Source organism: Sinohyriopsis cumingii, chromosome 18 (assembly GCF_028554795.1).
Source record: "Sinohyriopsis cumingii isolate HCF-2022 chromosome 18, ASM2855479v2, whole genome shotgun sequence".
Taxonomy (NCBI): domain Eukaryota; kingdom Metazoa; phylum Mollusca; class Bivalvia; order Unionida; family Unionidae; genus Sinohyriopsis; species Sinohyriopsis cumingii.
Window position 1 is genome coordinate 22,799,667 of NC_142978.1, and position 24,341 is coordinate 22,824,007.

Below are 24,341 nucleotides of genomic sequence, written 5' to 3' on the forward strand. Positions count from 1 at the left end.
AACTGAAATTCAATGACTTTTCAATGACCAGCTTTCAGTTTTCAATGACTATTCACAGTGTCAAATGTTCAACTTCAGTTGCTATTTCAGAAACAAATACCAAAACAACACAGGAATAAATAAATTTAATGATACCATAAGAAAAGAAAATGATATTTATAGTAAACTCATCATGACTGGTCCCAGAATGTTAGCCAAAGCTCTTTAGCTTCTGTACTTTTTCCTCCAGCTCTAACTGGTCTTCTTTTTCTTTTCCTTTCCTTCTGAGCCAATTTGATTGTGACAAAAGTGTTAATGTTCCTTTCTCTTCAGCTTTGTCTGCCAATTTGTCAGCTGCCTGGAAAAGACTGCTTACATTTTCCTCTAGTGTACACTTCTTGGACTTAAAATTATCGATTTCTTCCATCAATGATTTTCGCTTAAATCCTCTTGCAGCTAATTCTGTTTCCTCTTTCTTTTGATCTAAACATTGCTGATACTTTTGCTGGGCCCCACATGCTGACAAAAGTTCCTTTGTGATTGGAATATTTTCTACTCCTCAAGCTTCCCTCAGCTGGTCTACAATGATCTGTTGTGCTACAAGGGCCTCTTTAGAAAGATTCTCTACTGTAACTTGCTTATTTATGGAGAATCCTGTTTCTACAGAAGCCTGTCCATGTGAAAGAAGAAGCAACTTTTCAATGATGTTGTTGTTGTTGTTGTTGTTGTTGTAGGGTTTAATGCCATTTTTCAGCACAAGATAGGCTATACATGGCAATCAGTATTAATGGTGGAGGAAGAACCCGGGAAAACCCTGGAAAGAACCACCGACCCACGAGAAGCTACCGGCAAGCTTTCTCACTTATCCACATTGGCTGAGCCTGAGACCAACTTTTCAATGACACTCCACAGATCAGAAAAATTCTTATTCCAGGCTAATCTTCCATAAAAAGGATATCTAACAGGGTCAAAGTCTCTAGAGATAATATCATCACACAATTTTCCAAACTGGTTCAGTACCTGGTCACATATGCCTTCAGGCACTCTCCCAGCTTTAGGCATGATGCAAAGGATTCTTGTAAGTTTTGTGATGCATTGCTGTTTCCCTTCAGATTTTGCCATTTAATGGATCCAGGCATGACAGGCACTGCACAAAGGGGCATGAAATTTGTGATTTCTGTAGGAGCATGGCAACCATTTTGGAGAAATTTTCAGCAGGCATACCGGAAGTCATACTTCATCTTGTCAGATGTGATTTGTTTAGTCTGAAGTAATGTCTTTTGAGCAATGAACCCAATGTTGACTTCTGAAGCATCTACATGATGTTTCTCATCTTCCATATTTATCTTTACCATACAGACATGATTTTGGTAATCCACAAAAAAAGCTGATAATTGGACAGGGGGGTTAGGTGCAACTTATGATCATAATATACGACAAAATAATCATTTGAAAAACTAACAAACTTACCAGAAAATTTCAACTTGACTTGAATAATTTTGCAATATTTATTGTCACATGAATTTGTTCTCCAATACTATTGGTGCTAAGTTATTTCATGTGCATGTCAGTGTTCACATCGTAATTAAGTCACAAAAATTTCTCAAATTTTTGAAGCAAACAGATTATACTTCTCTCTTTTCAAAACAAATCTGTAAAATAAACACCCATGTATATCAACCATATAGTCCCATACATTCCCTGTCTTCTCCAATGGACACAGCCTGTCAATATTCCAGTCGAACTCTTTGTGTGGCTTTGGCAAATATTTGTTTAGCCTTCCTTTTTGGGCTCAATGTGCAATCATTTCTTTTCCTTCTCCATGAGAGCTTTTTTCCTTTCAAGCTGGTGCTTGTATTGGCGACATGCAGTGCACATATTCTGACAGAGAGCTACATCTGTTCTCTCAAGCAAGAAATCTTTCTTCTTACAGTAATTAATTGCACTTTTTCCAAATGCCTTCTGAGCTTCAATTTTTCCGTATACAGCTCCTTTTGTAGGTGCCGTTCCTAACTTTCCAACCGCGATTAACGTAGAGCAGAGGTCACAAAATGCCAGTCCTCTAGTGTTCAGTTTTCTTATAAACTGACCAACTAAATTTCCATCGACTTTTCACTCCAGCCATTCCCATACGATTTTTAAACCTTTATCTAAACTTTTCATGTTATGGTCTCTCTCTGGATGCCATTTTTTGCAAACATGCTTCTTCTTTCCATTGCCATCAGTTTCCATTACACAAAGATTCACTGGATGAATTTAAAATTTTGACCAATCAGAATACTCTTTATGAGAGTCGTGGGCTAACTAATATATGGAATGAATACGTTACAAGGGTCATTGCGGAATGGGACCAAACAGACTGTTTTTTAAAAACCGGATCACAGATGATAAAGAAAAATTGGATTCAAATCAGGAGAAAAGCGGAATTCCACTTCAAAATGGAGAAAAATCATGTCTGACCATAGCACAGCTGCATGATTTCTGTTATAATAAATTTCTTCATCAGACTCCTGAAGAGGAGGCTAAGATCACAAGCAACAAATGGAAGCATGGGCTTGTCTGTTTGGTTCAGAAAATGCTGAATTTCTCAAGCAATCATCAGGAAAAACTGAAGCTTTGCAATAACCAGTGGATTAGTTATGCCTTTCTGTGCTTCCTGTAAAGACTTGTTGCTGGGCTCATGGACAGTTTTTGATTTAGATGCAGAGCAGTATGCCACAATGTTTGGTATAATGCTGATGGCTCATTCTGCGGGATTTTCCAACCACCTGATCATTAATATGTAAGCATCAATTTAGCTAAGGTAGTCAGGGACTGAACTAAATTTAAAAGCAAAGGAAAACGATATTTATAATCACTTATGTTATTACATTGATTTTAATATACAAATTTATCTTTTATATGAAACAATTGTATAAACACAGCTAAAAATGAAACAAATCACTTTTATGGATAAATTAGGAGATAATTTTCAGTAAATAATAGAATGTTAAGTTCAAACATTACATAAGTAAATTTATAAATTTGACCCCTACATCAACCTCACCCCCAACCATTAAAACCATCAACAATCATTTTTAATCCCAAGAATGAATATTTACAATACTGTGTAGTTTTATCTGCAAATAAAATAACATCCCTCCCACATTCACACATGGCTTTATGCTTTATCATATATATATATATATATAAAAATGTAAATTACCATCATTAACTGAAACAAAAGGATTTTTAAAAATATATCAAGCAGTGTGAGTTAAAAGCCCAATGGATGAGAGGGCGGGTTCTAAAGCAAATCAAAACAGATTTTTGCCGTCTTCTTTTCATTAAAGTCAGAGTAGCCTACAGAGGGGTTGTGACTTTTACAAGGTAAATACAGCAGTAAAGATTAATTGAATTGGTCGCACTGCCTTCCTGTCTGTTCACAAGTCTTTAGGTGTTCTGCAGAGATTGGCTGTGTGGGGAGCGTCAGGGGGGAATTTGAGGTGCATCAGAGGGAAATTAATTTGAATAAAAATGCAAATCAAAATTACAATTATTCAACTTACCTATGCTTACAAAATTTTAAGGGAAACATTGAGGGCCCTGTAATGGAGGTTAAGTCTTCTTATTGTGCAGGTACACCACAGTTAAAGATACTACCCTTTAAAACAAACCCACCAAAAGTTAGATATAACCACACATGACTATACATCACAGGTGAGACAAAAACTTGATACCAACATATGCTGTCTCATTTTTATATCACTGGCAATACCTAAAGATGTCTGACACAAAACTGGACCGGATAGATGGATGGTCATGGAAAATATAAAAAAGATAACATTTCACAATGATAACTCCACCAGAAGCATATCCTGTGGTTACAAAAATTAAATGTCTTTGTCATAAAATAATGCCCTATGTAGAAAAATAAGCTCTTTTTATCCACTCATCCAAGTTAAAATACTGGTCTACTCACAGATGTGCATGGTTTCTTTGATTCAGCCATTGCCTTTTTCAGTTTGGTATCCCACTCCTCATGAAGACTGGCAAAGTCTGGGACAGGGCGGACCTTAGGAGTCTTTCTGATGCCCTCATTGTGGGTCAATACTGGAATTTTACTGCTCCTGAAACCATTGGTCAAATAATTATGACTTTCTCTAAAATGAAGGTAAATAAACACTATACTGTCAATCACAAGCAAGAAATTCATATGTTCCAACCCCTGGCAAGGAAAAAGTGTAATCCAAGTGGACAAAAAGAGCAATCTGAGCAGAAAAAGAGTAATCCATATATAACATTATAAAAATTCAATGAGCATATGTACAAAATGATTTATTCATTCCTCTGGACTTTTAACATCAATTACTGCTTCAAGTTTTCGTATATAACACTTTGCGCTTTAAAAAGCAACAGACTCGTATTGCATTTCAAAATACTTTGTACCAGCTGAGATTATGTTTTGCACACCAGTACAGAACTAAGTGTAGGGTTACAGAGTCTGGATCTGAATTCAGTTTTATATTTGTTAACAATACTGAACAATCTCTCAAAGTCAGCATTAGAATGGTAAAGAACCAATATTCCTTTCATAACCTGACAAAGAAGAGGAAATTTATATCTTCCAGTTATTGGGTCTTTTAGCTGGGAAATAAGAAGAAAAAAAATCAACTCAGTCTGCATGAAGTACAGTCAGGTAGAGTGCCAACTTGATACTTCAGGAGTTCTTCTAATTTATCTGCAGCCTTTCCTGCAGCATGGTGCATCATATGACAGAGACAATCTGATATATACAATGATGGAGACGTTTTTCAAAATATAGAATGCAACTCCTTTATGAATTTCAGTCATCACTGATGCAGTATCAGCTGAAAACCCCATACAGTTCTACCAACTTACTTTTATTCAAAGCATTATCAAGAAAATAAAAAAATATCTTCTCAAGTGGAATCTACTGTTAATTCTGGTAATGAAATAAGAGCACTCCGACTTTGCCCTTTTCATTATCAAAGTCTCTTACACAGACTGGGTACATTATTTTGTCATAATCACTACTCCTGTCTGCTGCAATAATAAACAGCCCAATTTTCATGGTTCTTGTGATTGTAAGAGATCTTCTGCTAAATACATAATAATATTAGATGACTTTGTTCTTGTACATGCATATTTTCTGCAATTTTGGAATCGGGAAACATCTGTTTGAACAAAGGACCAATGTAGTCTTCTACCACTAGGGGTAGTCTGTGTTCTATTAAGAACTTGGTAGATAACGCCTCTGCATTTATAAAATTTGTGTCCACAATTAAGTTCTGCTGTAAAAAAGAAGTTACCTTAGTATTGGAGTTAGTAAAACAAAGCTAATTCAAGGTTTCTTTGTTTTACCACCATGACCAAATTTAAAATCCTTTCCACACAGCCTGCAAGGGGTGAGAAGCTGCCTTAGAATGGAATGCTGTATTGTGTAATTCATGTATTCATCTCTGAATCGGTTTTTGTCTTTTCCTAATCCATCTGTGAAATTATTTGAAAAATATTTTTGCTCTAACACGTGCATCAACTAGAGTAAATCTGACTTGACTTTTAGCACCAAATACCTACAGACTGGTTCTGTACCAGATATGAATTAGAACAAATAATATGCAAGCAAAGATTGAAAGTTAGAAAACCAGTCTGTTCTCTCCTAACTAAACCATACAGCTGCTATAAATAGAAACTGAGGTCAAAAGTTGAAAGTAGAAACCAGTATGTTTCTTGGAAATAGGGCAGCTGCTATAAATAGAACTTAATACTGTTAGGAAAGTTTACGGACAAGTGTACTCTTATGTTATAGTTTCATAGAAGCCATCATTCCTAGAATACGGTCTGTGGGATTAATTGGATGTTAATAAAAATAAGAAAACAAATTATTAATTTTTTTGGAGGGGGATATACCAAAAACACGTAATCTGAATACATTTACATGTAAGGCGTAATTTAGTGAAAAAAAGTTTAATGATTATGCCAAAAGCATAATGGTTGACATGTATGGAAATGTAGTTGTTCGAAGACAGCATAAATTGCTTACATATATTTATTCAGACACAAGATATCTTAACTTGTTACTACTCTATATGACCAATACTGAGTGAAGATGAAGTTAAACCAAGGTCACATTGCCTTTTCCTTGATATGATTATGCTGTATTTCTCCGGATGTATGCACATATCTAGTCTGAAGATTGTGCAAGTAATGGGGTATAAACTGCACATCCAAATTAGATCACTGGTGCATGAAAAATGGGCCTGAAGATTGTGCAAGTTACAGGGTCTAAATTACACATCCAAACTAGATCATTGATGCAGGAAAAATGAGTCTGAAGATTGTGCAAGCAATAGGGTCTAAATTACACATCAAAACATGATCACTGATGTATGAAAAGTGGGTTACTATTGCCTACTTTTGAAATGGTGTTACAACATTCTTCAGTATACATATACATATCTATTTTTTAAAAGCATTCTTTTGTAAATTTGAATTACTTCTGCATCCCAGCAGCGTTTTCTTGCCTTCAAAATAATTTGAAGGACAATGATAAAAAATCCACTTTTAAATACTGGAACTGAACTGTGAAGAATCCATCTTCGTTACTGTGCTTTGTGTGGGTCAGTGGTTCTTTCCGGGGTTTTCCGGGTTCTTCCTCCACCATTAATACTGGCCGCCATGTATAGCCTATCGTGCTGAAAAATGGCGTTAAACCCCACAACAACAACAACAACAATTACTGTGCTTTGTAGGGTGTGTGTGTGTGATTTGGATTTTTAATGTAGCTTGAACAATTTTTCAATCACATCGCTATGATGTCTGTAGTGTGGCAGTTTATAGTGGTGTCTAGCACTTGGGTATCATGCCTCAAACATGTAGTATGATGTCCTACCCAGTCACATTATCCCGACACCAGGCCGACCAGTCCTAACACTAACATCTTGATGCTGAGCATCAAGCGAGGCAGCTGATAGTACCATTTTTATAAGTGTTTGGTATGACTTGGCCAGTGTTTGAATCTGCAACTTCCTGCATCTGTGGCGGATGCTCTAATCACTAGACCACCAGAGTGGTTATAATGTTGGTGTATCATTGTACGGGGATGTATGCATTGTGTTTCTGCATGCACAATAGCAGTCCTGTATGTTATATGCTCATATTTTCAACAGCTATATAAAGATATGAATTTCTGAATTAAAAAAGCAACAAAATTATTCACAGTGATTGTATTTGATCCAAGGATATTGTGCAATGCTCACTTAATATTGTTATGAGTACCACCTGTCTGTAAAAATATGGACAGCTACTGCTGGAAATTGTGATGTCATTTCAAAATCATTGGTGCATCTTAAAATTAGTGTCACTATCAATGTATTTAGTAAATATGTTTTAGACCAAATACTCTGGATGAAGAAAACAAATCTCACAAATACACTACTGTGCCTAATGGCCAAGTAATCTAAAATATTTTCCATTAGTAATTTCCTAATTTTACACTGCAAATATGCAAAATTAAATATCTGCACAAATTCAATGACTACAATATTCAAATTTACAGTATTTATGACTAACAATAAGACCAGTTCTTGCATGTCAGGGAATGCATGTCAAACCTACTAATAAGGTCAGGGAATGCATGCTGAAATTAACTAACAAGGTCAGGGAATGCATGTTGAGACTACTAACAAGGTCAGGGAATGCATGTCAAGCCTACTAACAAGGTCAGGGAATGCATGTCAAGCCTACTAACAAGGTCAGGGAATGGATGTCAAGCCTACTAACAAGGTCAGGGAATGCATGCCAAGCCTACTAACAAGGTCAGGGAATGCATGTCAAGCCTACTAACAAGGTCAGGGAATGCATGCCAAGCCTACTAACAAGGTCAGGGAATGCATGCCAAGCCTACTAACAAGGCCAGGGAATGCATGTCAAGCCTACCAGCATAAGGACCAGGATCTGTATGTTGAGCCTGCTATCAAGAATTAAAGTCTAGATGCTGAGCCTGTTAACTAGGTCAGGGCTTGCATATCAAGCTACTAACAAGGCAAGGGCTTACATGTTGAGCCTACCAAAAAAGGCCATGGCCTGCATGACAAACCTACTAAGAAGACCAGGGCTTATATATTGAATGCACCAAAAAGAAGGCTGAGGTTTGCATGTCAAGTGTAGTAAGACTAGAACTTACATGTTGAGCCCACTAACAAGATCTGGGCCTGCATATCAAGCCCACTAACAAGGAAGTCATGGCTGGCATGTCAAGCCCACTAACAAGGAAGTCATGGCTGGCATGTCAAGCCCACAAATGAAAATGGCCAGGACATGCATGTCAAGCCCACCAACTAGGCAAGGGCTTGCATGTCGAAACCCCCCAACAAGGCAAAGGACTGTGTGACAAGCTCACTAAAATGACCAAGTTTAGTTGAGCCAACTAACAACAAGGCCAGGACCAATACTTTAATAAAAACGTAATTCCAAATTTTGTTTTTATATTTATTATTCATGAGGACATGTCTGCTACCATACTGGCTGACATGATTTCACCTTCGATGAATTATCACCATGATTAACCTATGTAAATGAAGGCGAGAGATCATTATGGTCTATATAATCCTGGGAAACATTCAAATTGTTCCCTCGGGAACTTACATATAAGTATATTAATGGTCAGTCGCTACTAAACAGTGTCACTCTTCACCTTCGTCAGAAGGCGAACTTGCACTGCACCTTCACCTTACGATACTTGCCACCTTCACCTTCACCTTATTCACTGCCCCGACTTAAGCAACTCTTTTCTTGTACTTTCATAACATATGATATAATTCATTGCAAATAATATCTTAAAACCACTCAGAGAACAGTGGAAAAGGTGCAATTATCTTTGAAACTCCACTGCACCTTCCACCACAGGAGTCAGTCACCTTTGACTCTTGTGATTATCTGGTTTACATAAGTCTGGTATTAAATCTTAAATGTATATGTGTATGTAATTGCACTGACATTCAGTAATTGCATGTTCATCTGTTCTTGCACTTAAGGTAATTTACAAATAACTACTTTTAATGTTTATTCTATAAGATCTTGTATTTTTTCTTTCTAATCAGAAGCTAGACAGAAGGACCCAACACTACTGTAGTCTGGATTTTGTTGTTGAGTTTAATTATAGTGGTGTGCGCACAATTGTGCATGTGCCACTTTTTTCTGACTGCACTGCAGCCTGCTAGTTGTTCCTGGGGAAGGGAATGGTGCCACCTCCCCAGGCTTTTATGGGTTCAAGGAATACTGATAGTTTGGCCTCAATCTGTGGGTCCATAAAGGTCCCTTACAGTTGAATGGTTGGCTGTCATTAGTAGGAAGGAGAGCTCGGGAACGGTCCTGGTTGCTTCACATCGCTGGTTTCTTGTTGCATTTGCCTGGTGTTTCTTGCGCCTTTAATCATTTTTTTTCTTCCTTCAAAATGTTCTAAAAAGGGTGTGTGTTCTTTGCTGTTTATAGAGGTTGTTAGTAGAAATCATGTATGAAGAGAGATTTTTCAAGGTTATTATGGTATTACTAGCCAAGGTGTTTAGGGTGTGCTTCCTACATTATGTTATTTATAAGTTTTTACATATTGTCTCTTTAAGTTATTTATTTATTAATGTTTTTAGAGATTGAATGTTATTTATACTTTATTTAGCAAGAGACCGGAGTCCTAGCCGATTACACGGTTCGTAGCCCGGATACAGATACATATATTTCATCTGTCTCATATCACCTTTTCTTTTCTGGAGGGATGTTTTCTTTGGATCTCTTTCCAGTAGTCTTTGCTGATTCCATCATGAGGTACTTTAAAGATTACTGAAAATAATGAAAACAAAAAAAAATCTAACATGACAGCATACGTGAATTTTAAAAGAATCAAACAAATTACAAGTCTTGAACATGAAACTTACAAAACTTGTATTTATTGCAAATGTTTTTTTGTTTTTTTTAAAGGTGAAGATTATACTTAACTAATGCATGAAAACTTTCTGCACAAGTATGGTACGATTCATTTTCATTCCAAATGCAATATTATAAGTCTGGAGAAAGTCAAGAACCACACATTTTTACAGCTAAAATTATCTGGCATCATTAAACATATAAGCATAAAAAGGTAACAATGATACAATGACTGACAATGTCCAAAAAGCAATCCCAAGTTTCACCGATGCTTTGCAAGGAGACAAAAACAGATGGTAACATAAAATTAGACAGGGTTTCCTATATCCTGATCTGCTCATTAATAACTTACTATGCTTGTGTGAAATTTCTCATTCAAACAGCTACATGAATTAGGTCAAACTAGAGGAATGGTGAGCAATTTCATCATGTAAATATGCAAGTAACTCTACTGCATCGCACTCCTACCTGCATGATGGAAAGGAGTCTAGAGTAACAACGTGAAGAACTCTACACAAAAAATAGTTTGAGTATAATAATTAGTCAATATGAATATCTTTTAATCTTTTCTGAATTAAGGTAGCATGTCCAAAATGAATAATATGTTTGTTAAAGGTAACATACATTTCGTTCAGACATGTTGCATCTTTGTATGAGGATACAATGACCCAAACACATGGTAACAACTAAAGCCAAGTAAAAATAAATGGTGCATTCATTCCTTTGAAAAACAGGATATTTAATTCCTTCAACATTTTGGATATAACAAAAAACAATAGTTTTTCTCATGAAATGTCTAAATATTCTTTATTACTTCATCTCCGCCACTAATTTTCACCTATTTATTGTGTAGTAGACTAGTTTCTTGTTCTCTATAGTTTGTTTTTCACTCTCATATACCAATGACTCCGATGGCCTAGTGGTTAGAGCGTCCACCTCGGATCGGGAGGTCGTGGGTTCGATCCCCGGCCGAGTCATACCAAAGACTTACAAAAATGGTACTAACAGCTGCCTCACTTGGCACTCAGCATTAAGAGGTTAGTGTTAGGACTGGACGGCCTGGTGTCAGAATAATGTGACTGGGTGGAACATCATGATACATAACTGGCATGATGTCCCAGTGCTAGACATCACTATAAATTGTCACACTGCAGACATCATAGCGATATGACTGAAACATTGTTAAAGCTCTATTAAAAATCCAAATAACACACACACACACTCTCATATACCAGTCTATAACATCGGTATACAGGCAACAACACTGAAATCTCATGCTTAATTTTTTTTTACACTAAACTTTCTGGAATATAATTCTGAATGTGAAATTTTCACTAAAGTGTCATGATAATATTGCAAAATGTTGAATGGTTGGAATATCTGTAAAATATATAAGCAAAGTGTCACAGTAAACAGAAACTTTGTAGTTACTTTCATTTACAAGATTCCATCACAAACTGCATTCAGCTGCAATAGCAAAAAAAATTAACTCTTACAAAAATACAAAGATTTTCAGCATTATGTATATTTAATATAATTGTTTGTCTGTTAGCTTCAAATTTTTTTTATATTCCATTACATGCTATTGTAATATAACATTGTTTACTGGATTTGACATTGTCCAGAATAGAAACATTGTATCTAGTGTATGACCTTGTTCCAAAATCAGTGACAGTTTTGGTAAACAACTTTTTAAAAAATCTTTCTCAGAGTAAGAATGATTGAGTCAAGGTCACATCTGGATGATGTGACAAGTATCATATGTCAATTGGTTAACAAACTTCTATTTTTTTCCAGACGGATGAACTTTTTGACCCCCATCCGGGAATCTGTTTTGTGTCTTAATTAGGTGCATAACTGATGTTTTAATAAAAGTTCAAACAGTTGTGCTTTAACATCTGACATGTTAAGATGTATTATGTTGTGACCAGTTTGGGCTAAATTTTTATTTTCTTTAAATTATTGAATTCAAGTGATTATTTTCTCTGGAAATACAAAAGTGCTCTGATATAATTCTTGGATAAAGACATTCACAGGAATTTATACGGAATTCAAAACTGGAATAATATTTTCTGTGATTCAACAAGATACTGTTGACACATCAGTATCACGTTGACTATTACTGATGCCATCACCTTCCATCTTGAATTTCACTGGGATTTGAACTGAGATAAACTTAGAACTTTTCATTTATAGGACTTGTTTTTTTTAATTCTTGGATTACAATATGGATTTAATTCGTAAAACCTTAAGTTCATTTTTCTCATTATTCACTTTGTATTCTTAGGAAATAAAATATTTGTTAAATTTTACAAAAATTGTAGTCTTCACTCTTTTTTGTTACTTATTTTAAACTCGCAACATCAGCATGTGCATCTTTAGATGACAACCATAATATGTACCAGGTTATGTGGCAGTCCATTAAAAATACTGGATTCTGCTGCAAGATAAAAGGGGCAAAAACTAACAAGCAATTGTAAGAGTAGTTTTGTATCAATAAGCACATCTCCAGAAGATGGCCATAACATGTAGAAAGATTTATGGTAATCCACATAAATCTTTAAGACTGTTTACACTCAAAAGAATCAGTCACATATTGCACTCAGTGCAAGACATAAAGGGCAGTAATTTTAACAACAATTATGTCTCCCATCCTTGGGGTAGTGATTTAGATTTTTTAATGTAGCTTTAACAATTTTCCAGTTATATCACTACGATGTCTGCAGTGTGGCAGTTTAAAGTGATGTCTAGCACTGGGGGATCATGACACAGACATATAGCATAATGTCCCACCCAGTCACATTATCCTGACACCAGGACGACCAGTCCTAACACTAACCTCTTAATGCTGAGCACCTTGCAAGGCAGCTGTTAGTACCATTTTTGTAAGTTTTTGGTATGACTCTGCCGAGGTTTCGAACCCAAGACCTCCCGCATCAGGGAGACAAGTGATATAAAGGTATAAAAATCTGACTGAATCATCGACATATGAGTACAAGAAAGCATATTAAATTTCATTTGTCAGTTTGTTTGCTTAATTGTACTTTGTTCACAAAATGTCCAAAAATTTACAATAAAACTGAAAACCTGCTGTGATGGCCAGAAAAATCACTTAGGTCATCTACTTGCAACCTTGATAAAGGGTGTGACATTTCATGGATCTAGACAAAAAGTTTTTGTAATATTGTACTAAAATGAATTTGTGATGGACACACAGACTCATGAATGTACAGACAGACAGCAGCAAAACATGCCCTTTCATTATCACAGCATGGTCCATAACTTGGTCTACTCTAATGTTAAACTAAAACTACTACTGTCGTCATTAGAGGGTCATACATGTTGAAGACCTATTTCTCTGTGAATCCTGGTTCCAGCGATGATCAATTAATGAATGAGACTGTCTATGGCAGCAACTGAAGATGTTCTGGAATCATCTAGAGCAATCTGTGTGAAAAGTAAAATGAACCTGGTTTTAAAAACATATGAAAGGTGATTCTTCAAATGCAATCCTAGAAATTTTCCTGGTCAACTTAGATATAAAAATGCATGCTTGATGTATGTCACTGTTCATGAAAACTGCAACTGAAGCAACCTAGCTAACTTGCATCTGCAAATCACCATGCTTTTTCTTAGCTTTTCAATCCACTACACCCACCCACTCCCTCTTCATGCATCATGGGTCAGAACGTGAAATGTTACATACAGCTGAACACAATTTGCCCGCTTGCAATGACTGAAAATATCAAGTCTGATTCAAGCCATTTGAAAATGAAAAAGTAACTGAAATTATGTCCATTTGGATTCCAACCTCTCCAAAAATACAGTCTCCGGAGTTGAATGTTCTCAGCCAATATGATAAAGAATGCTTCATAAATATGACTACATTTGCCTCATAGTCTGGGTTTTTTAAAATTAATATTTGTGGATGTCTCTAATAATCATGATCTACCAAAATCCTAAAAAGGCGAGCTGATTTACCAAGCTTATTAAAAAAATGTCCCCTGAGCAGTAAAAATCTCAATCTAATTCAAGGTCTTGCACACAATGAAACACATTGGATATCACCTGATGACACAAACATAGTTACCAAGTTTTATAAATATCTCTTCAGCAATAATCACTAAATTGACAAGTCTCTTCACACATACCAAATTTGAAAAAAAAATGTATTACAAGTTGTGACGCAAACTTGCTGACTGAGTGAATCAGCTCCAAAAACATGTCATTAACATGTGTGAATCTCACTCTTAACTGCAATCATCTGAGATTATGGTAATTTACACAGGAAAGTTAGTTTTACTATGCTTAATTCAAAAAGTAGTTCAGACAAACAGTAGAATGGTAAGAAGCTCAGCCAATCAGATGCAAGATTACCTCATTAATATGCACAGCTCTTGCTTAATATCAGATTTATATGAGATCTTGATCATATCCCACATTACTCCTTTTTCAAACACAATCAACATAATGAACAAAGTAATAAGTTAAACTGGATCAGAACTATTACATTATATTCAGTGAGATACCTGTGACATCTCTGGTTCCAGAAAGCTCCATTAAGAGCCATATTCTCTTGAAGCTACACACAAATGACCTGCATGAAAATTTATCTTAATGTGGATCTCAGCATAGATCTCAGTTGGAATAAACATATCAATGCAGGTGCAAATAATACAATGTTTCCTCAAACTCAACATTAAAACAAAGTATGAGTAGTTAAGGAAATGGTATACAAGACTATGGTCATTCCATAAGATGGAGTTACAGAAACTGACATTCTGTGTTGGAGGTCTTTGCAAAAACAGGCAGGCTGATGCATAACTTGCTATGATTTAGTTGCAATATCAATTCCATCATATCTCCAGCAACCCAGAGAAATCCCAAGTCATGCAACCTCTTTCAATTTGCCAAATACACACAGTTGTAAACTTTTACTATTATTCTCCATTGATGCTATTCATTTTTAAAAATTGTTAGGGGTTTAAAAACAAACGAGAGGATATGCTAATACTATAGGGGCATACAAATGAGAGGGTATGCTAATACTATAGGGCATACAAATGAGAGGATATGCTAATACTATACAAATGAGAAGATATGCTAATACTATAGGGCACATAAAAGAGAGGATATGCTAATACTATAGGGTATACAAATGAGAGGATATGCTAATACTATAGGGTATACAAATGAGGATATGCTAAATATATACAAATGAGAGGATATGCTAATAATATAGGGTATATAAATGAGAGGATATGCTAATACTATAGGGTATACAAATGAGAGGATATGCTAATACTATATGGCATACCAATGAGAGGATACACTAATAATATAGCCTAAGGGCATGCAAATTGATCAGGGTATATATATATATACATATATATATATATATATATATATATATATATATATATATATATATATATATATATATATATATAGTAAAACCTTTCTTGAAAGACCACTGTTATGTGAGACCACCTGTCTTGAGAGATCTTATTCTGATTGCACAGATTTATTGTTTATTTAATGTTATGACCTGTTATAAGAGACTGCCTGACTTGAAAACCATACTTTTTTGGCAGAAGGGGTGGTCTTTCAAGACAGGTTCTACTGTATTGTTGCATTAAATTTGAGAAGTCAATCTGGGGACCAAGCAGATAGTTTCTTGCAGGATCTCATACTCTGGTTTTGAGCTGATCTCTCTATAATGAAATAGGTCATTAAAAAAACCTAATAACAATACCGAACCCAAAATGGTGTTACAAAACACCCAAATCCAATAAGTTTTTTTTCTTTAAAACTCCATGTTCTTGTATCTGTGTGTTCAATAATAAATACAAATGCAATTTACTAGTCATATATCTTTCAACTTTAATCTCCACTCAATTAATAAATAAACAGACAAATCGCTCCATCACCTGGCTAAATACTACATGATGGAGTGACTGGTCTTAACAGGATTCCATATAAATGACCTATGAAATATAAAAATGAATAAAAACAAATGTTCCAAAAATTTTATTGCCATAGTGAAGTGGTTTAAAAAATATAAAGATATACAGAAACACAAATGTTCAGACTATGATTGCCTCATAAAAATGGCCTATAAAATCTAAAGATGTACAAAAACTCAAATGTTCCAAATATAAGATTACATTATAGTCGTTGCTAATAAAATCTAACAATGTACAAAGTATTAGGACTAAGTCTACTACTTGCAGTGTTAAAAACTGCCAGTAAGAGAGTGCCCACAGAACATCCCCTGTATAATAAGTGACAAGCATAAAGACAATTTTAAACAAAGATAACTATAAAATATTAATTACTAATCTGACCAAGTCAACATGCATAACGGACATGAACATTTGTCATGATTCAAATATATACCAAGCTTCAATAAGATATTTCAAATATTTTTGAGGTTATATATGTTGTTGCAGGGTTTAACGCCATTTTCAGCACACTATTGGTTATGCATGGCGGCCAGTAGTAATGGTGGAGGAAGAAACCGGGAAAACCCCGGAAAGAACCACCAACCCACGAGAAGCTACTGGCAAGCTTTCTCACATACCCACATTAGCCGAATCCGAGACTCGAACCCACGCAGACAGAGGTGGAGATTATATATGTATTACTTTCCAAAATGTGTAACAGATGGACATACACAATTTGTAAGAAGAATAGAGATAACTATTAAATTGTATATCAGACAGATTCAGTTTTTTTTACATGACACAATGTCTGGTAATAAACAAAGCATAGAAAGTGTTATGAAGATATATTGGCTTAAAAGATAGAAAGTGCACAAAAGTGTGATCAATGAACAGATTGTTAAAAAGACTCCAGTTTAAGCCACCACCTGATTGTCATCAAAATTTTTGCTGAAAAGAGATTTTGTTGAACATGTGGCTCTGATTTTGTATATAAAAAGAACAGTGAAAAGAGACTGTAAATAAGAGAGTAAATTCTAAGAATCAGCTGAAAAGGATCAGACACCAAGTTATAAATAGATTTGTTAGCAATACCAACATTTGTGCTGGATTGGATTTCTCCTTATCATTCTTCTAGAATATAGATACATGTATCTGCAAATAATTATGCAAATTATGGACATGTATATCATCCCAGACTCTGTCGATAATTTCTGAGTAAATGGTAATTGGATATAGTATGTTCATTACCTTTCATACAAAAAAAATTCTGATTGTTTTTGTAGTGTAACGTATTTCATTTCAACCCAGAACCTAACTTTGCAATGAATGTGTGTGTGTATGATCTGGATTTTTAATGTAGATTTAACAATTTAACAGTTTATAGTGATGTCTAGCATGGGGCATCATGCCGCAGACATGTAGCATAATGTCCCACCCAGTCACATTATCCTGACACCACGCCAACCAGTACTAACACTAACCTCATAATGCTGAGCACCAAGCGAGGCAGCTATTAGTACCATTTTTGTAGTCTTTTGGTATGACTCAGCCAGGGACTGAACCCATGACTTCCTGCATCCAAGGCAGATGCTCTAAACACTAGGCCACTGGAACGGTTTGCAATGAATGTAAAATCTCTTTAGTTGTAAAAAATGTATCACGTGCTGGTATCTGGATAGTATTAGGTGCTATCTGAGTATTATTCTGGTGTATTTGGGTAAATCATGCCACATGTGTTAGGAATTGTCATGCCATAATTGTTCATTTAAAATAAATGAAAAGTTTACTGATCTTTTTCTATTTATTTATTAACTGAATGTAGATTAAAGCTGAAAGATATAAGGCTAGAAATTTGCAGCTGAATTTATTATTGATCAACTAGACACAAGAACACGGAGTTTTAAAGAGAAACAAAATTGGGGGGAGGGGAAGTGTTGCAATTTAGAGATGAGACGGTAGTCACAATGCGATTTGGTGTGGATTTGGGTGTTTCGTAACACTAATCCAAAATGGATCCCTTGGGGTAGCTGTTGCAGTACTGGTAATATCAGTCCTGTTTTATACTCCATTTCTTATTATCCACCCCTACTTTGTCCTACAATGTAAATTACGTCTACCTTGATATGTGTGTTGTTTGGGTCAATAGGGCAGAAGTCTTACATTGTCGGACTACCCCCCCCCCCTTATCTTCTATCAAAAAAAAAAAATATTTAAATCCAAATATAAAAAAGACCAGTTAATTACCTGTTATCTTACTAGCTCGAAGACAATTTTTAAATAGTAGGCTCTGCAGCAGAGAATTCTTTACATATATTTCTTACGTCATAGAGTATCAGACATGTAAATAATTCGCGAGTGATAAACCACCCCCACCCACCCCAATGATCCACTTATACGAAATTTGAAAGTAATACAATAAGTTTGTTATAGTTTTAATGCACTTTCACAGCTATATTAGTTTATCTAATCTTCCAACAATTTCAAATATTACCCTATAAATGTTCTTCCTGTTGTGCGATCTCATGTAAACATTGTCGAATTTCCCAGACCGTTGCGTGTTGCTTTTACTTCGTCCAATCAACTGCCGAACACTAGGTTCGGAACAATTCGTAAATTTCCATCCAATTTTCCAACCGACGGAACCTAAATTGCAAACTGGATCCGAATAACTTTTCCCAACCTGTACTCAAGTGACGTTTTAAACAATGGTAAATAGGTGAAACGGATTTTCGTTATTTTTATCGTATCTTGTGAAAGTGAGGTGAAAACCATATCAGGCATTTCAGCAAATAAGAGTTGAGCTCAATTTGTGGTTTTAGTGGCATTTTATGAGAAAACCCAAAATTTAAATGCTTGCTCGTTTTAGGGATTTTAGAGATTCTCCTCCAGAAATATAGAAAAAGTCAAAATTGTAAAAATTTAGCCGCAAACAGAGGGCAGTTAGTGTTAATTTCTTTATCTTTAAAAGCCCAAAAATTTAACGCAAAAATGACCTCGTATGACACCTCAAAACGAGGCTGCGCTAGAGAACATCAGTGAGTGCTTGTGAGGTTTGAGAAAAACCAGAGCGCCACTTCGGACTCAATTGGAAATTTTCTTGTTCATTCGCGGCTCCGAATCATACTTTAGTCTCACAGAAAGAGCAGAGGATATTCCAATTGTTCCAGGTGCAAAACAATCGGTTTGCTTCTAATGTCATCCTTTTAAAATAGAAATCTTAATTCTCTAGCAAAATGGCGTTTAAAGGAAGTAGAACTGTGACCTTGTTGGTATTTGTTTTTGTTTTATTATGTGTTTCAAGGCATAATTATGCATCAGAAGGTAAGATCATCCTTTTATTTCATCTCATTTTGTAAACGAGACATCTGGTAGTTTAAATTTGCCGATAGATTGAAAGTAAACAATTGCTCACCTGTATCAGTCACGGAATGTCACGTCATGTATGTTTTTACAAGTCATTCAAGTGAGTCAGTTTAAATCCGTAAAGTAAGATAAACATAGAAAAGGCTGAAGCATTGAGAATGATACGTGCCCTTGGCTGTTAATAAGATGCAAATTTGAAGCCAAACATTCGATTCGGTTTCTCTTCCAAAAGTATTACCAAATCATACGTAAGCGAAATTTCCGTGTTTCCTAAGCGTAAACAAGATTCAGTATAATGTCTCAGTGGCAAGCCTAAAGTTCCTTCAACGTCTGTATAAATTATTGTTTCGACATGTTTTTTTCTTTAAAAATACTGACCATTGCCGTTAGGTTTTAAAGTGTCAGAAATGGATCTTGTAATACAAGATTGTATTAATATTTGAAGTAATTACAAGGAAACGTTTTCTGTAGTTTATATAAGTATAAATGAACATTTTGGCATTTGTTGTTTGTTTTATATTTTAAGCATGTAAATATGGCTATTCTAAGAAATGAATTTCAGAAAATATGTTTTGTTTAGAATATAATTTGATTTGGACAGTGTTTAGGAATATTTGGATATGTTGTGCTACCAATAGAATTTCTTGTGAAAGAATTTTATCTGGTATATTTATAAGTGGTATTTTACAAAAGAGGAAGATACACTAAAACATACAATTTAAGGATAGTTGTTTGAATGGAACTTTCATGAACTTAAGATGGCACAGTTTTTTTTACCAGTTAAGAAAACATTACAAATTGCATGCATTTTTTTTAAAAATTAGGTGTCATGTTATACTAGTTTTTAAGATTTGGGTCCACAAATTGTATGCCTTTTTGGTGCACAAAAGGTATATTGTTCATGTCTCCATAAGTGTATTTAAAACTTGTGATAACAACTTTCTTTTTGGAAAATCACTAATGATACATGGAAATAATTCTTCTAATGAATTCATCTAATAATTGAGATTCCAAGCCATACAAATGATTTGTGACAAATTATTAGAATATTTTTTTTTAAAATTAACACCTTCTGAAAATGAATAGAAATTGTACTTTTTAAATGATAGTATCATCTTAACAAAACTGACCCATTTCTGCATAATATTAAATCACTTATAGACAAAATCCATGGTTTTCTAAAGGTAGAGTATTTAAAAGGACATTTATTACCTCAGAGGCATAAGTGCTTATTTATGTCTTTTACCAGCCAAAATGATTCTCTCCCCATCCTTCAGTGTATTGATTTAGATTAACCTCCATGATGTCTTTAGTAAGTACATTTTGTAAGGAAGCAAAATTTTTTCAAAGTGTTAAAATATTCTCCAGATTTCATATAAATCAAGTTTTGCAAACAATTTACTTGTCAATTTAACTACTTTTAACTTTAGTTTTTTTTAAATTTCTTTACAACATTTTTTTTTCTCAGAGTACAGTAACTTTGACATTTCTTGATGGAAAATGTCCTGTATAGTTTATGATATTTTAATGAAAATCCCTACATTCTAATATCAATCTTTATAGTACATGCTGAACCTGAGTTTCTTCAATCTTGTAAGTCACATTTTTTCATTAAAAAATAGACATAATAGTCTGAATAGTCTGATTAACCCTTTTGGACATGATGTTTACAGGTCATTACTTGTCTAAGGATCTTTACTGTACCATCAGTTGTTTGGAAGAGTCATATAAGACTAAAAAAGAATGCATAAATGCATATAAATTGATCAAATACTGCAACATTGATTTGCAAGTGGTTATTTTAAACATAGTTTAAAAAAATAAAATAAAAGGATATTCTTTGTTTATGTTATTTTTGTGTATGATGATATAAAAGATAATGTTGGCATTTTAAATATAAAGCATTTATGTCAGTTACCATAAGTACTAACTTATAAGTAAAATCAAACTACAAACTACACAGACCCAGATCTGCCATGGCATAATGCGCCAGCAGGTCTGTGTCTGTGCAGTTTGTTAAGATAATCATCAGAACAAACAAATAGACCTTGATTTGGAGGTGCATTATACTGTAGCAGATCATAATATTTGTTGTTTGCAAATTGGCTGGACCTATAAGTATATTATGGCAGTGGTTTGTGGAATGCAAGGAACAATAAAGTTTCATAGAAATATGCATATGAATAAATGACACTTTACAGTGTCATATATATGTACTTTGTACAGATCGAATAAATCATATTATCTGTTATGTCCCTTTTATTCAGACATTAGTGCCAGAGAGTATATTTTCAAGCACAAGTGCAAATATTTTGTGTTGACTGATGCGTTATGTATGCCAAAGCAAATATATGCAGCATAATTTAAGGGTTTCCCTCCTTGTGTTTTCTTTTTGTTATTCAGACTGAGAACATGATATTATTCTTGTTTCCAACTATAAGCTTGTTACTGTAACAGTAGAATGCAAGCATAGAGTTTGGTCGGTGTCCTGGGATAATGCCATTTTGTACTGAATAGATAACACTGCCAGTTACCAGATCCCCTTCATCCCACTAAACAAAAAAGATAATATACCAAAATAAGCAAATCTGGGGCACCCCAGTATATTTTAGTTACATACACTTTGTTTTGTCAACACGACTATTCCTGATTGATCAATTATAGTGTATCGAAATAATAATTGGCCTTGAAATTAAAAATAAGAAATAAAAGAACCATATAGAGTTATTAGACTTGTGTACTGGGCATCTTACCGCAATCTTGCACCAAGTTAGTTAATTTGGGAATGGAATCAAAGCCATGTCCAACCTCCCCAATTGGATGCCAGTGTGGCCAAAGTATGTATTTCTGTGGGTGCCTTGCCATGCCTTCCGATCAAAATAATTGATACCATGGAGCAGAAAAACATAACAATAGCTTGGCATGCTGACCTGTTCTCACCTACTTCTTCTAGTATATTGAGAGAGGTTGCTTTGATTCAAGATGCCTTACACCGTTGCTGGAAGCTGTAGCCAAGATATCCTGGCATATTTCTGTTGCCATAACATTACCAGCTGAATGTTCATATCCACCATGACACTGCACTGGAATCAGCAAAAGTCTTACTTTACCATACTAAATGCTTTCTAAGGGCTGCTCTGCTAGTAGCCAAGACCCTCTTTGGGCGCCTCATACATACCATGGCCTCTTAACCCCTGGCGATGAGTTTACATGGCAGGAGGTAGTAGCCTACTGCCGAGCTCTGTAGCGTCAAGGTCATGTATGATACTCTAAAGTGGGTGGTATTATAGAAAGGTAGACAGATGTAGCTCTACAATGATACAAGATAATCTGGAAGTTCTAGTTGCACTACAAAATACAGAGGGCACCGCTCTGGTGGCCTAGTAGTTAGAGCATCCACCTCAGATGCAGGAGGTCATGTGTTTGATCCCCAGCCGAGTCATACCAAAGATTTACAAAAATGATACTAACATCTGCTTCGCTTGGCGCTTAGCATTAGGAGGTTAGTGTTAGAACTGGTCAGCCTGGTGTCAGGATAATGTGACTGGGTGGGACATTATGCTACATGTCTGTGGCATGATGCTTCATTGCTAGACATCACTATAAACTGTCACACGGCAGACATTGTTGCAATATGACTGAAAAATTGTTAAAGCTACATTAAAAATCCAAATCACACAGACACACGCACAAAATACAGAGGGAAAAGCCTCATTTTTTGGACCCGATTTTTTATCCAGCCAAAGTTTACCCATGGTCGGAATCCGATTTTGTGTCCAGATTTTAGACTTTTTGGAATAAAGAGTGGTCTCAATACGAAAAAGATTTGTCCTTTAAGCAACAAAAAAAACCTCCAACTTTTACCCTTCTGCTCATATGCGAGCGAAATAGCCAATATGAAATGATGTTTCTAACACAACTAGGCATTAGGTTATTGGAAAATCACCTAGAAGTTGATGTATTAGGATATATTAATAAATAGCTTTCAGAATGTGTTTCTACTCAAATTGCAGATGAAAACGACAAAAACCTCCAGGGGTTACTGTGTTAAGACTTACTGGGTTATCAACATTATGTGTTTAGGCAAATTTCCCTGGGCGAACATCTGAAATTTTTTAAAGCAGGCACAGCTCCAGTCCAATCCACAAGCTCCTCACTCGCCAGGTCCATGGCACCCATTAGACTCCCAAAGAATTTTTTTTTTCCATTCTTGGTCCACCATTTGGGTCTTTATCCAACCTCAAGAAGTCAGGACTTATTCCATCGTAGGACTTTGTTTACATGGGGTGAACTTTCTCATGAACCAGAACCTAGTCTGGGTTCCTCTGGATCAGGTAGATCGATTTTCAGTCCGTCACCAGTTGAAACATTTCCTTTATGAAACTAAATCCCATGAGATTTGAACTGTTTCTATCTCATGGGCCTACAATAATCATTCCTCATTCCTGTTTGTGACCAGGTTCAACAACAATATTCCCTTTTACATACCTCCTGTCCTGGACTTGATAGCATGGGCAGTAGATGTATTCAGCTTCCACTAGGATCACATATTCATATCTTCCTTTCCCACTGTTCCTACTGCTGCCACAAGTTCTGCAAAAGTCAGAATTTTCACTGTACAGATCATCCTCATCACCCTACTGATCTGCTAGAGCTGTTGATCAATTGACCTAGGTCTCTACCTCATTGGAGGGACCTCCTGTCACAACCTCGAGGATCCCTCCTTCATAACAGCCCATACATTCTCCACCTTTACACCTGGTTCATCTCAAGCTATCTCTCTTGTCAAGTTGCCATTTGTATCATTTAGCGCTGGAGATCTAGCTTCTACATCTAAGTGCTGTGTTGAAAGGTGGAGAATCTTCTGTCAGTGGTGCAGTAGGAAACACATTGATGCTATCTGTCCTTTTGTAACTTTAATTGCTGAATTCCATTCCTTCCTTTCTGAGGCCAAATGATATACAATATCCTTTATCAAGGTTCCATCTTCAACACATTTAAGTTCTCTCGGTTCAGATTGGCACATGCTCGATCTTTATAAGTATTTTGAGCTCTAGAGACATGTCTACAACTCTCTTATATCCAGATGGAATCTTTCTTGAGTTTTATGATCATTAACCAAAGCCCTATATA

General features: G+C 35.4%; 2 protein-coding genes across 6 annotated transcripts in view; one reads left to right on the forward strand and one right to left on the reverse strand.

Annotated features, from left to right (window-relative positions):
• Window positions 1-18,420, reverse strand: part of LOC149776214 (uncharacterized) — a 36,813-nt gene extending 18,393 nt beyond the window's left edge. Inside the window, exons 1-4 of the mRNA XM_089942618.1 lie at window positions 18,337-18,420; window positions 13,240-13,347; window positions 9,734-9,816; window positions 3,941-4,088 (exon numbers count right to left, since the gene is read on the reverse strand). Coding sequence (XP_089798744.1) covers window positions 3,941-4,088; window positions 9,734-9,798 — 213 coding nt within the window. The 5' untranslated portion in view covers window positions 9,799-9,816; window positions 13,240-13,347; window positions 18,337-18,420. The remainder of the gene's footprint in view (window positions 1-3,940; window positions 4,089-9,733; window positions 9,817-13,239; window positions 13,348-18,336) is intronic.
• A 628-nt stretch (window positions 18,421-19,048) lies between these two features.
• Window positions 19,049-24,341, forward strand: part of LOC149776215 (plexin domain-containing protein 2-like) — a 151,554-nt gene continuing 146,261 nt past the window's right edge. For all 5 annotated transcript variants that reach the window (XM_089942587.1, XM_089942589.1, XM_089942591.1 and 2 more), the window contains exon 1: window positions 19,049-19,166. In XM_089942587.1, the coding sequence (XP_089798713.1) occupies window positions 19,079-19,166 (88 nt within the window). In that variant the 5' untranslated portion in view covers window positions 19,049-19,078. The remainder of the gene's footprint in view (window positions 19,167-24,341) is intronic.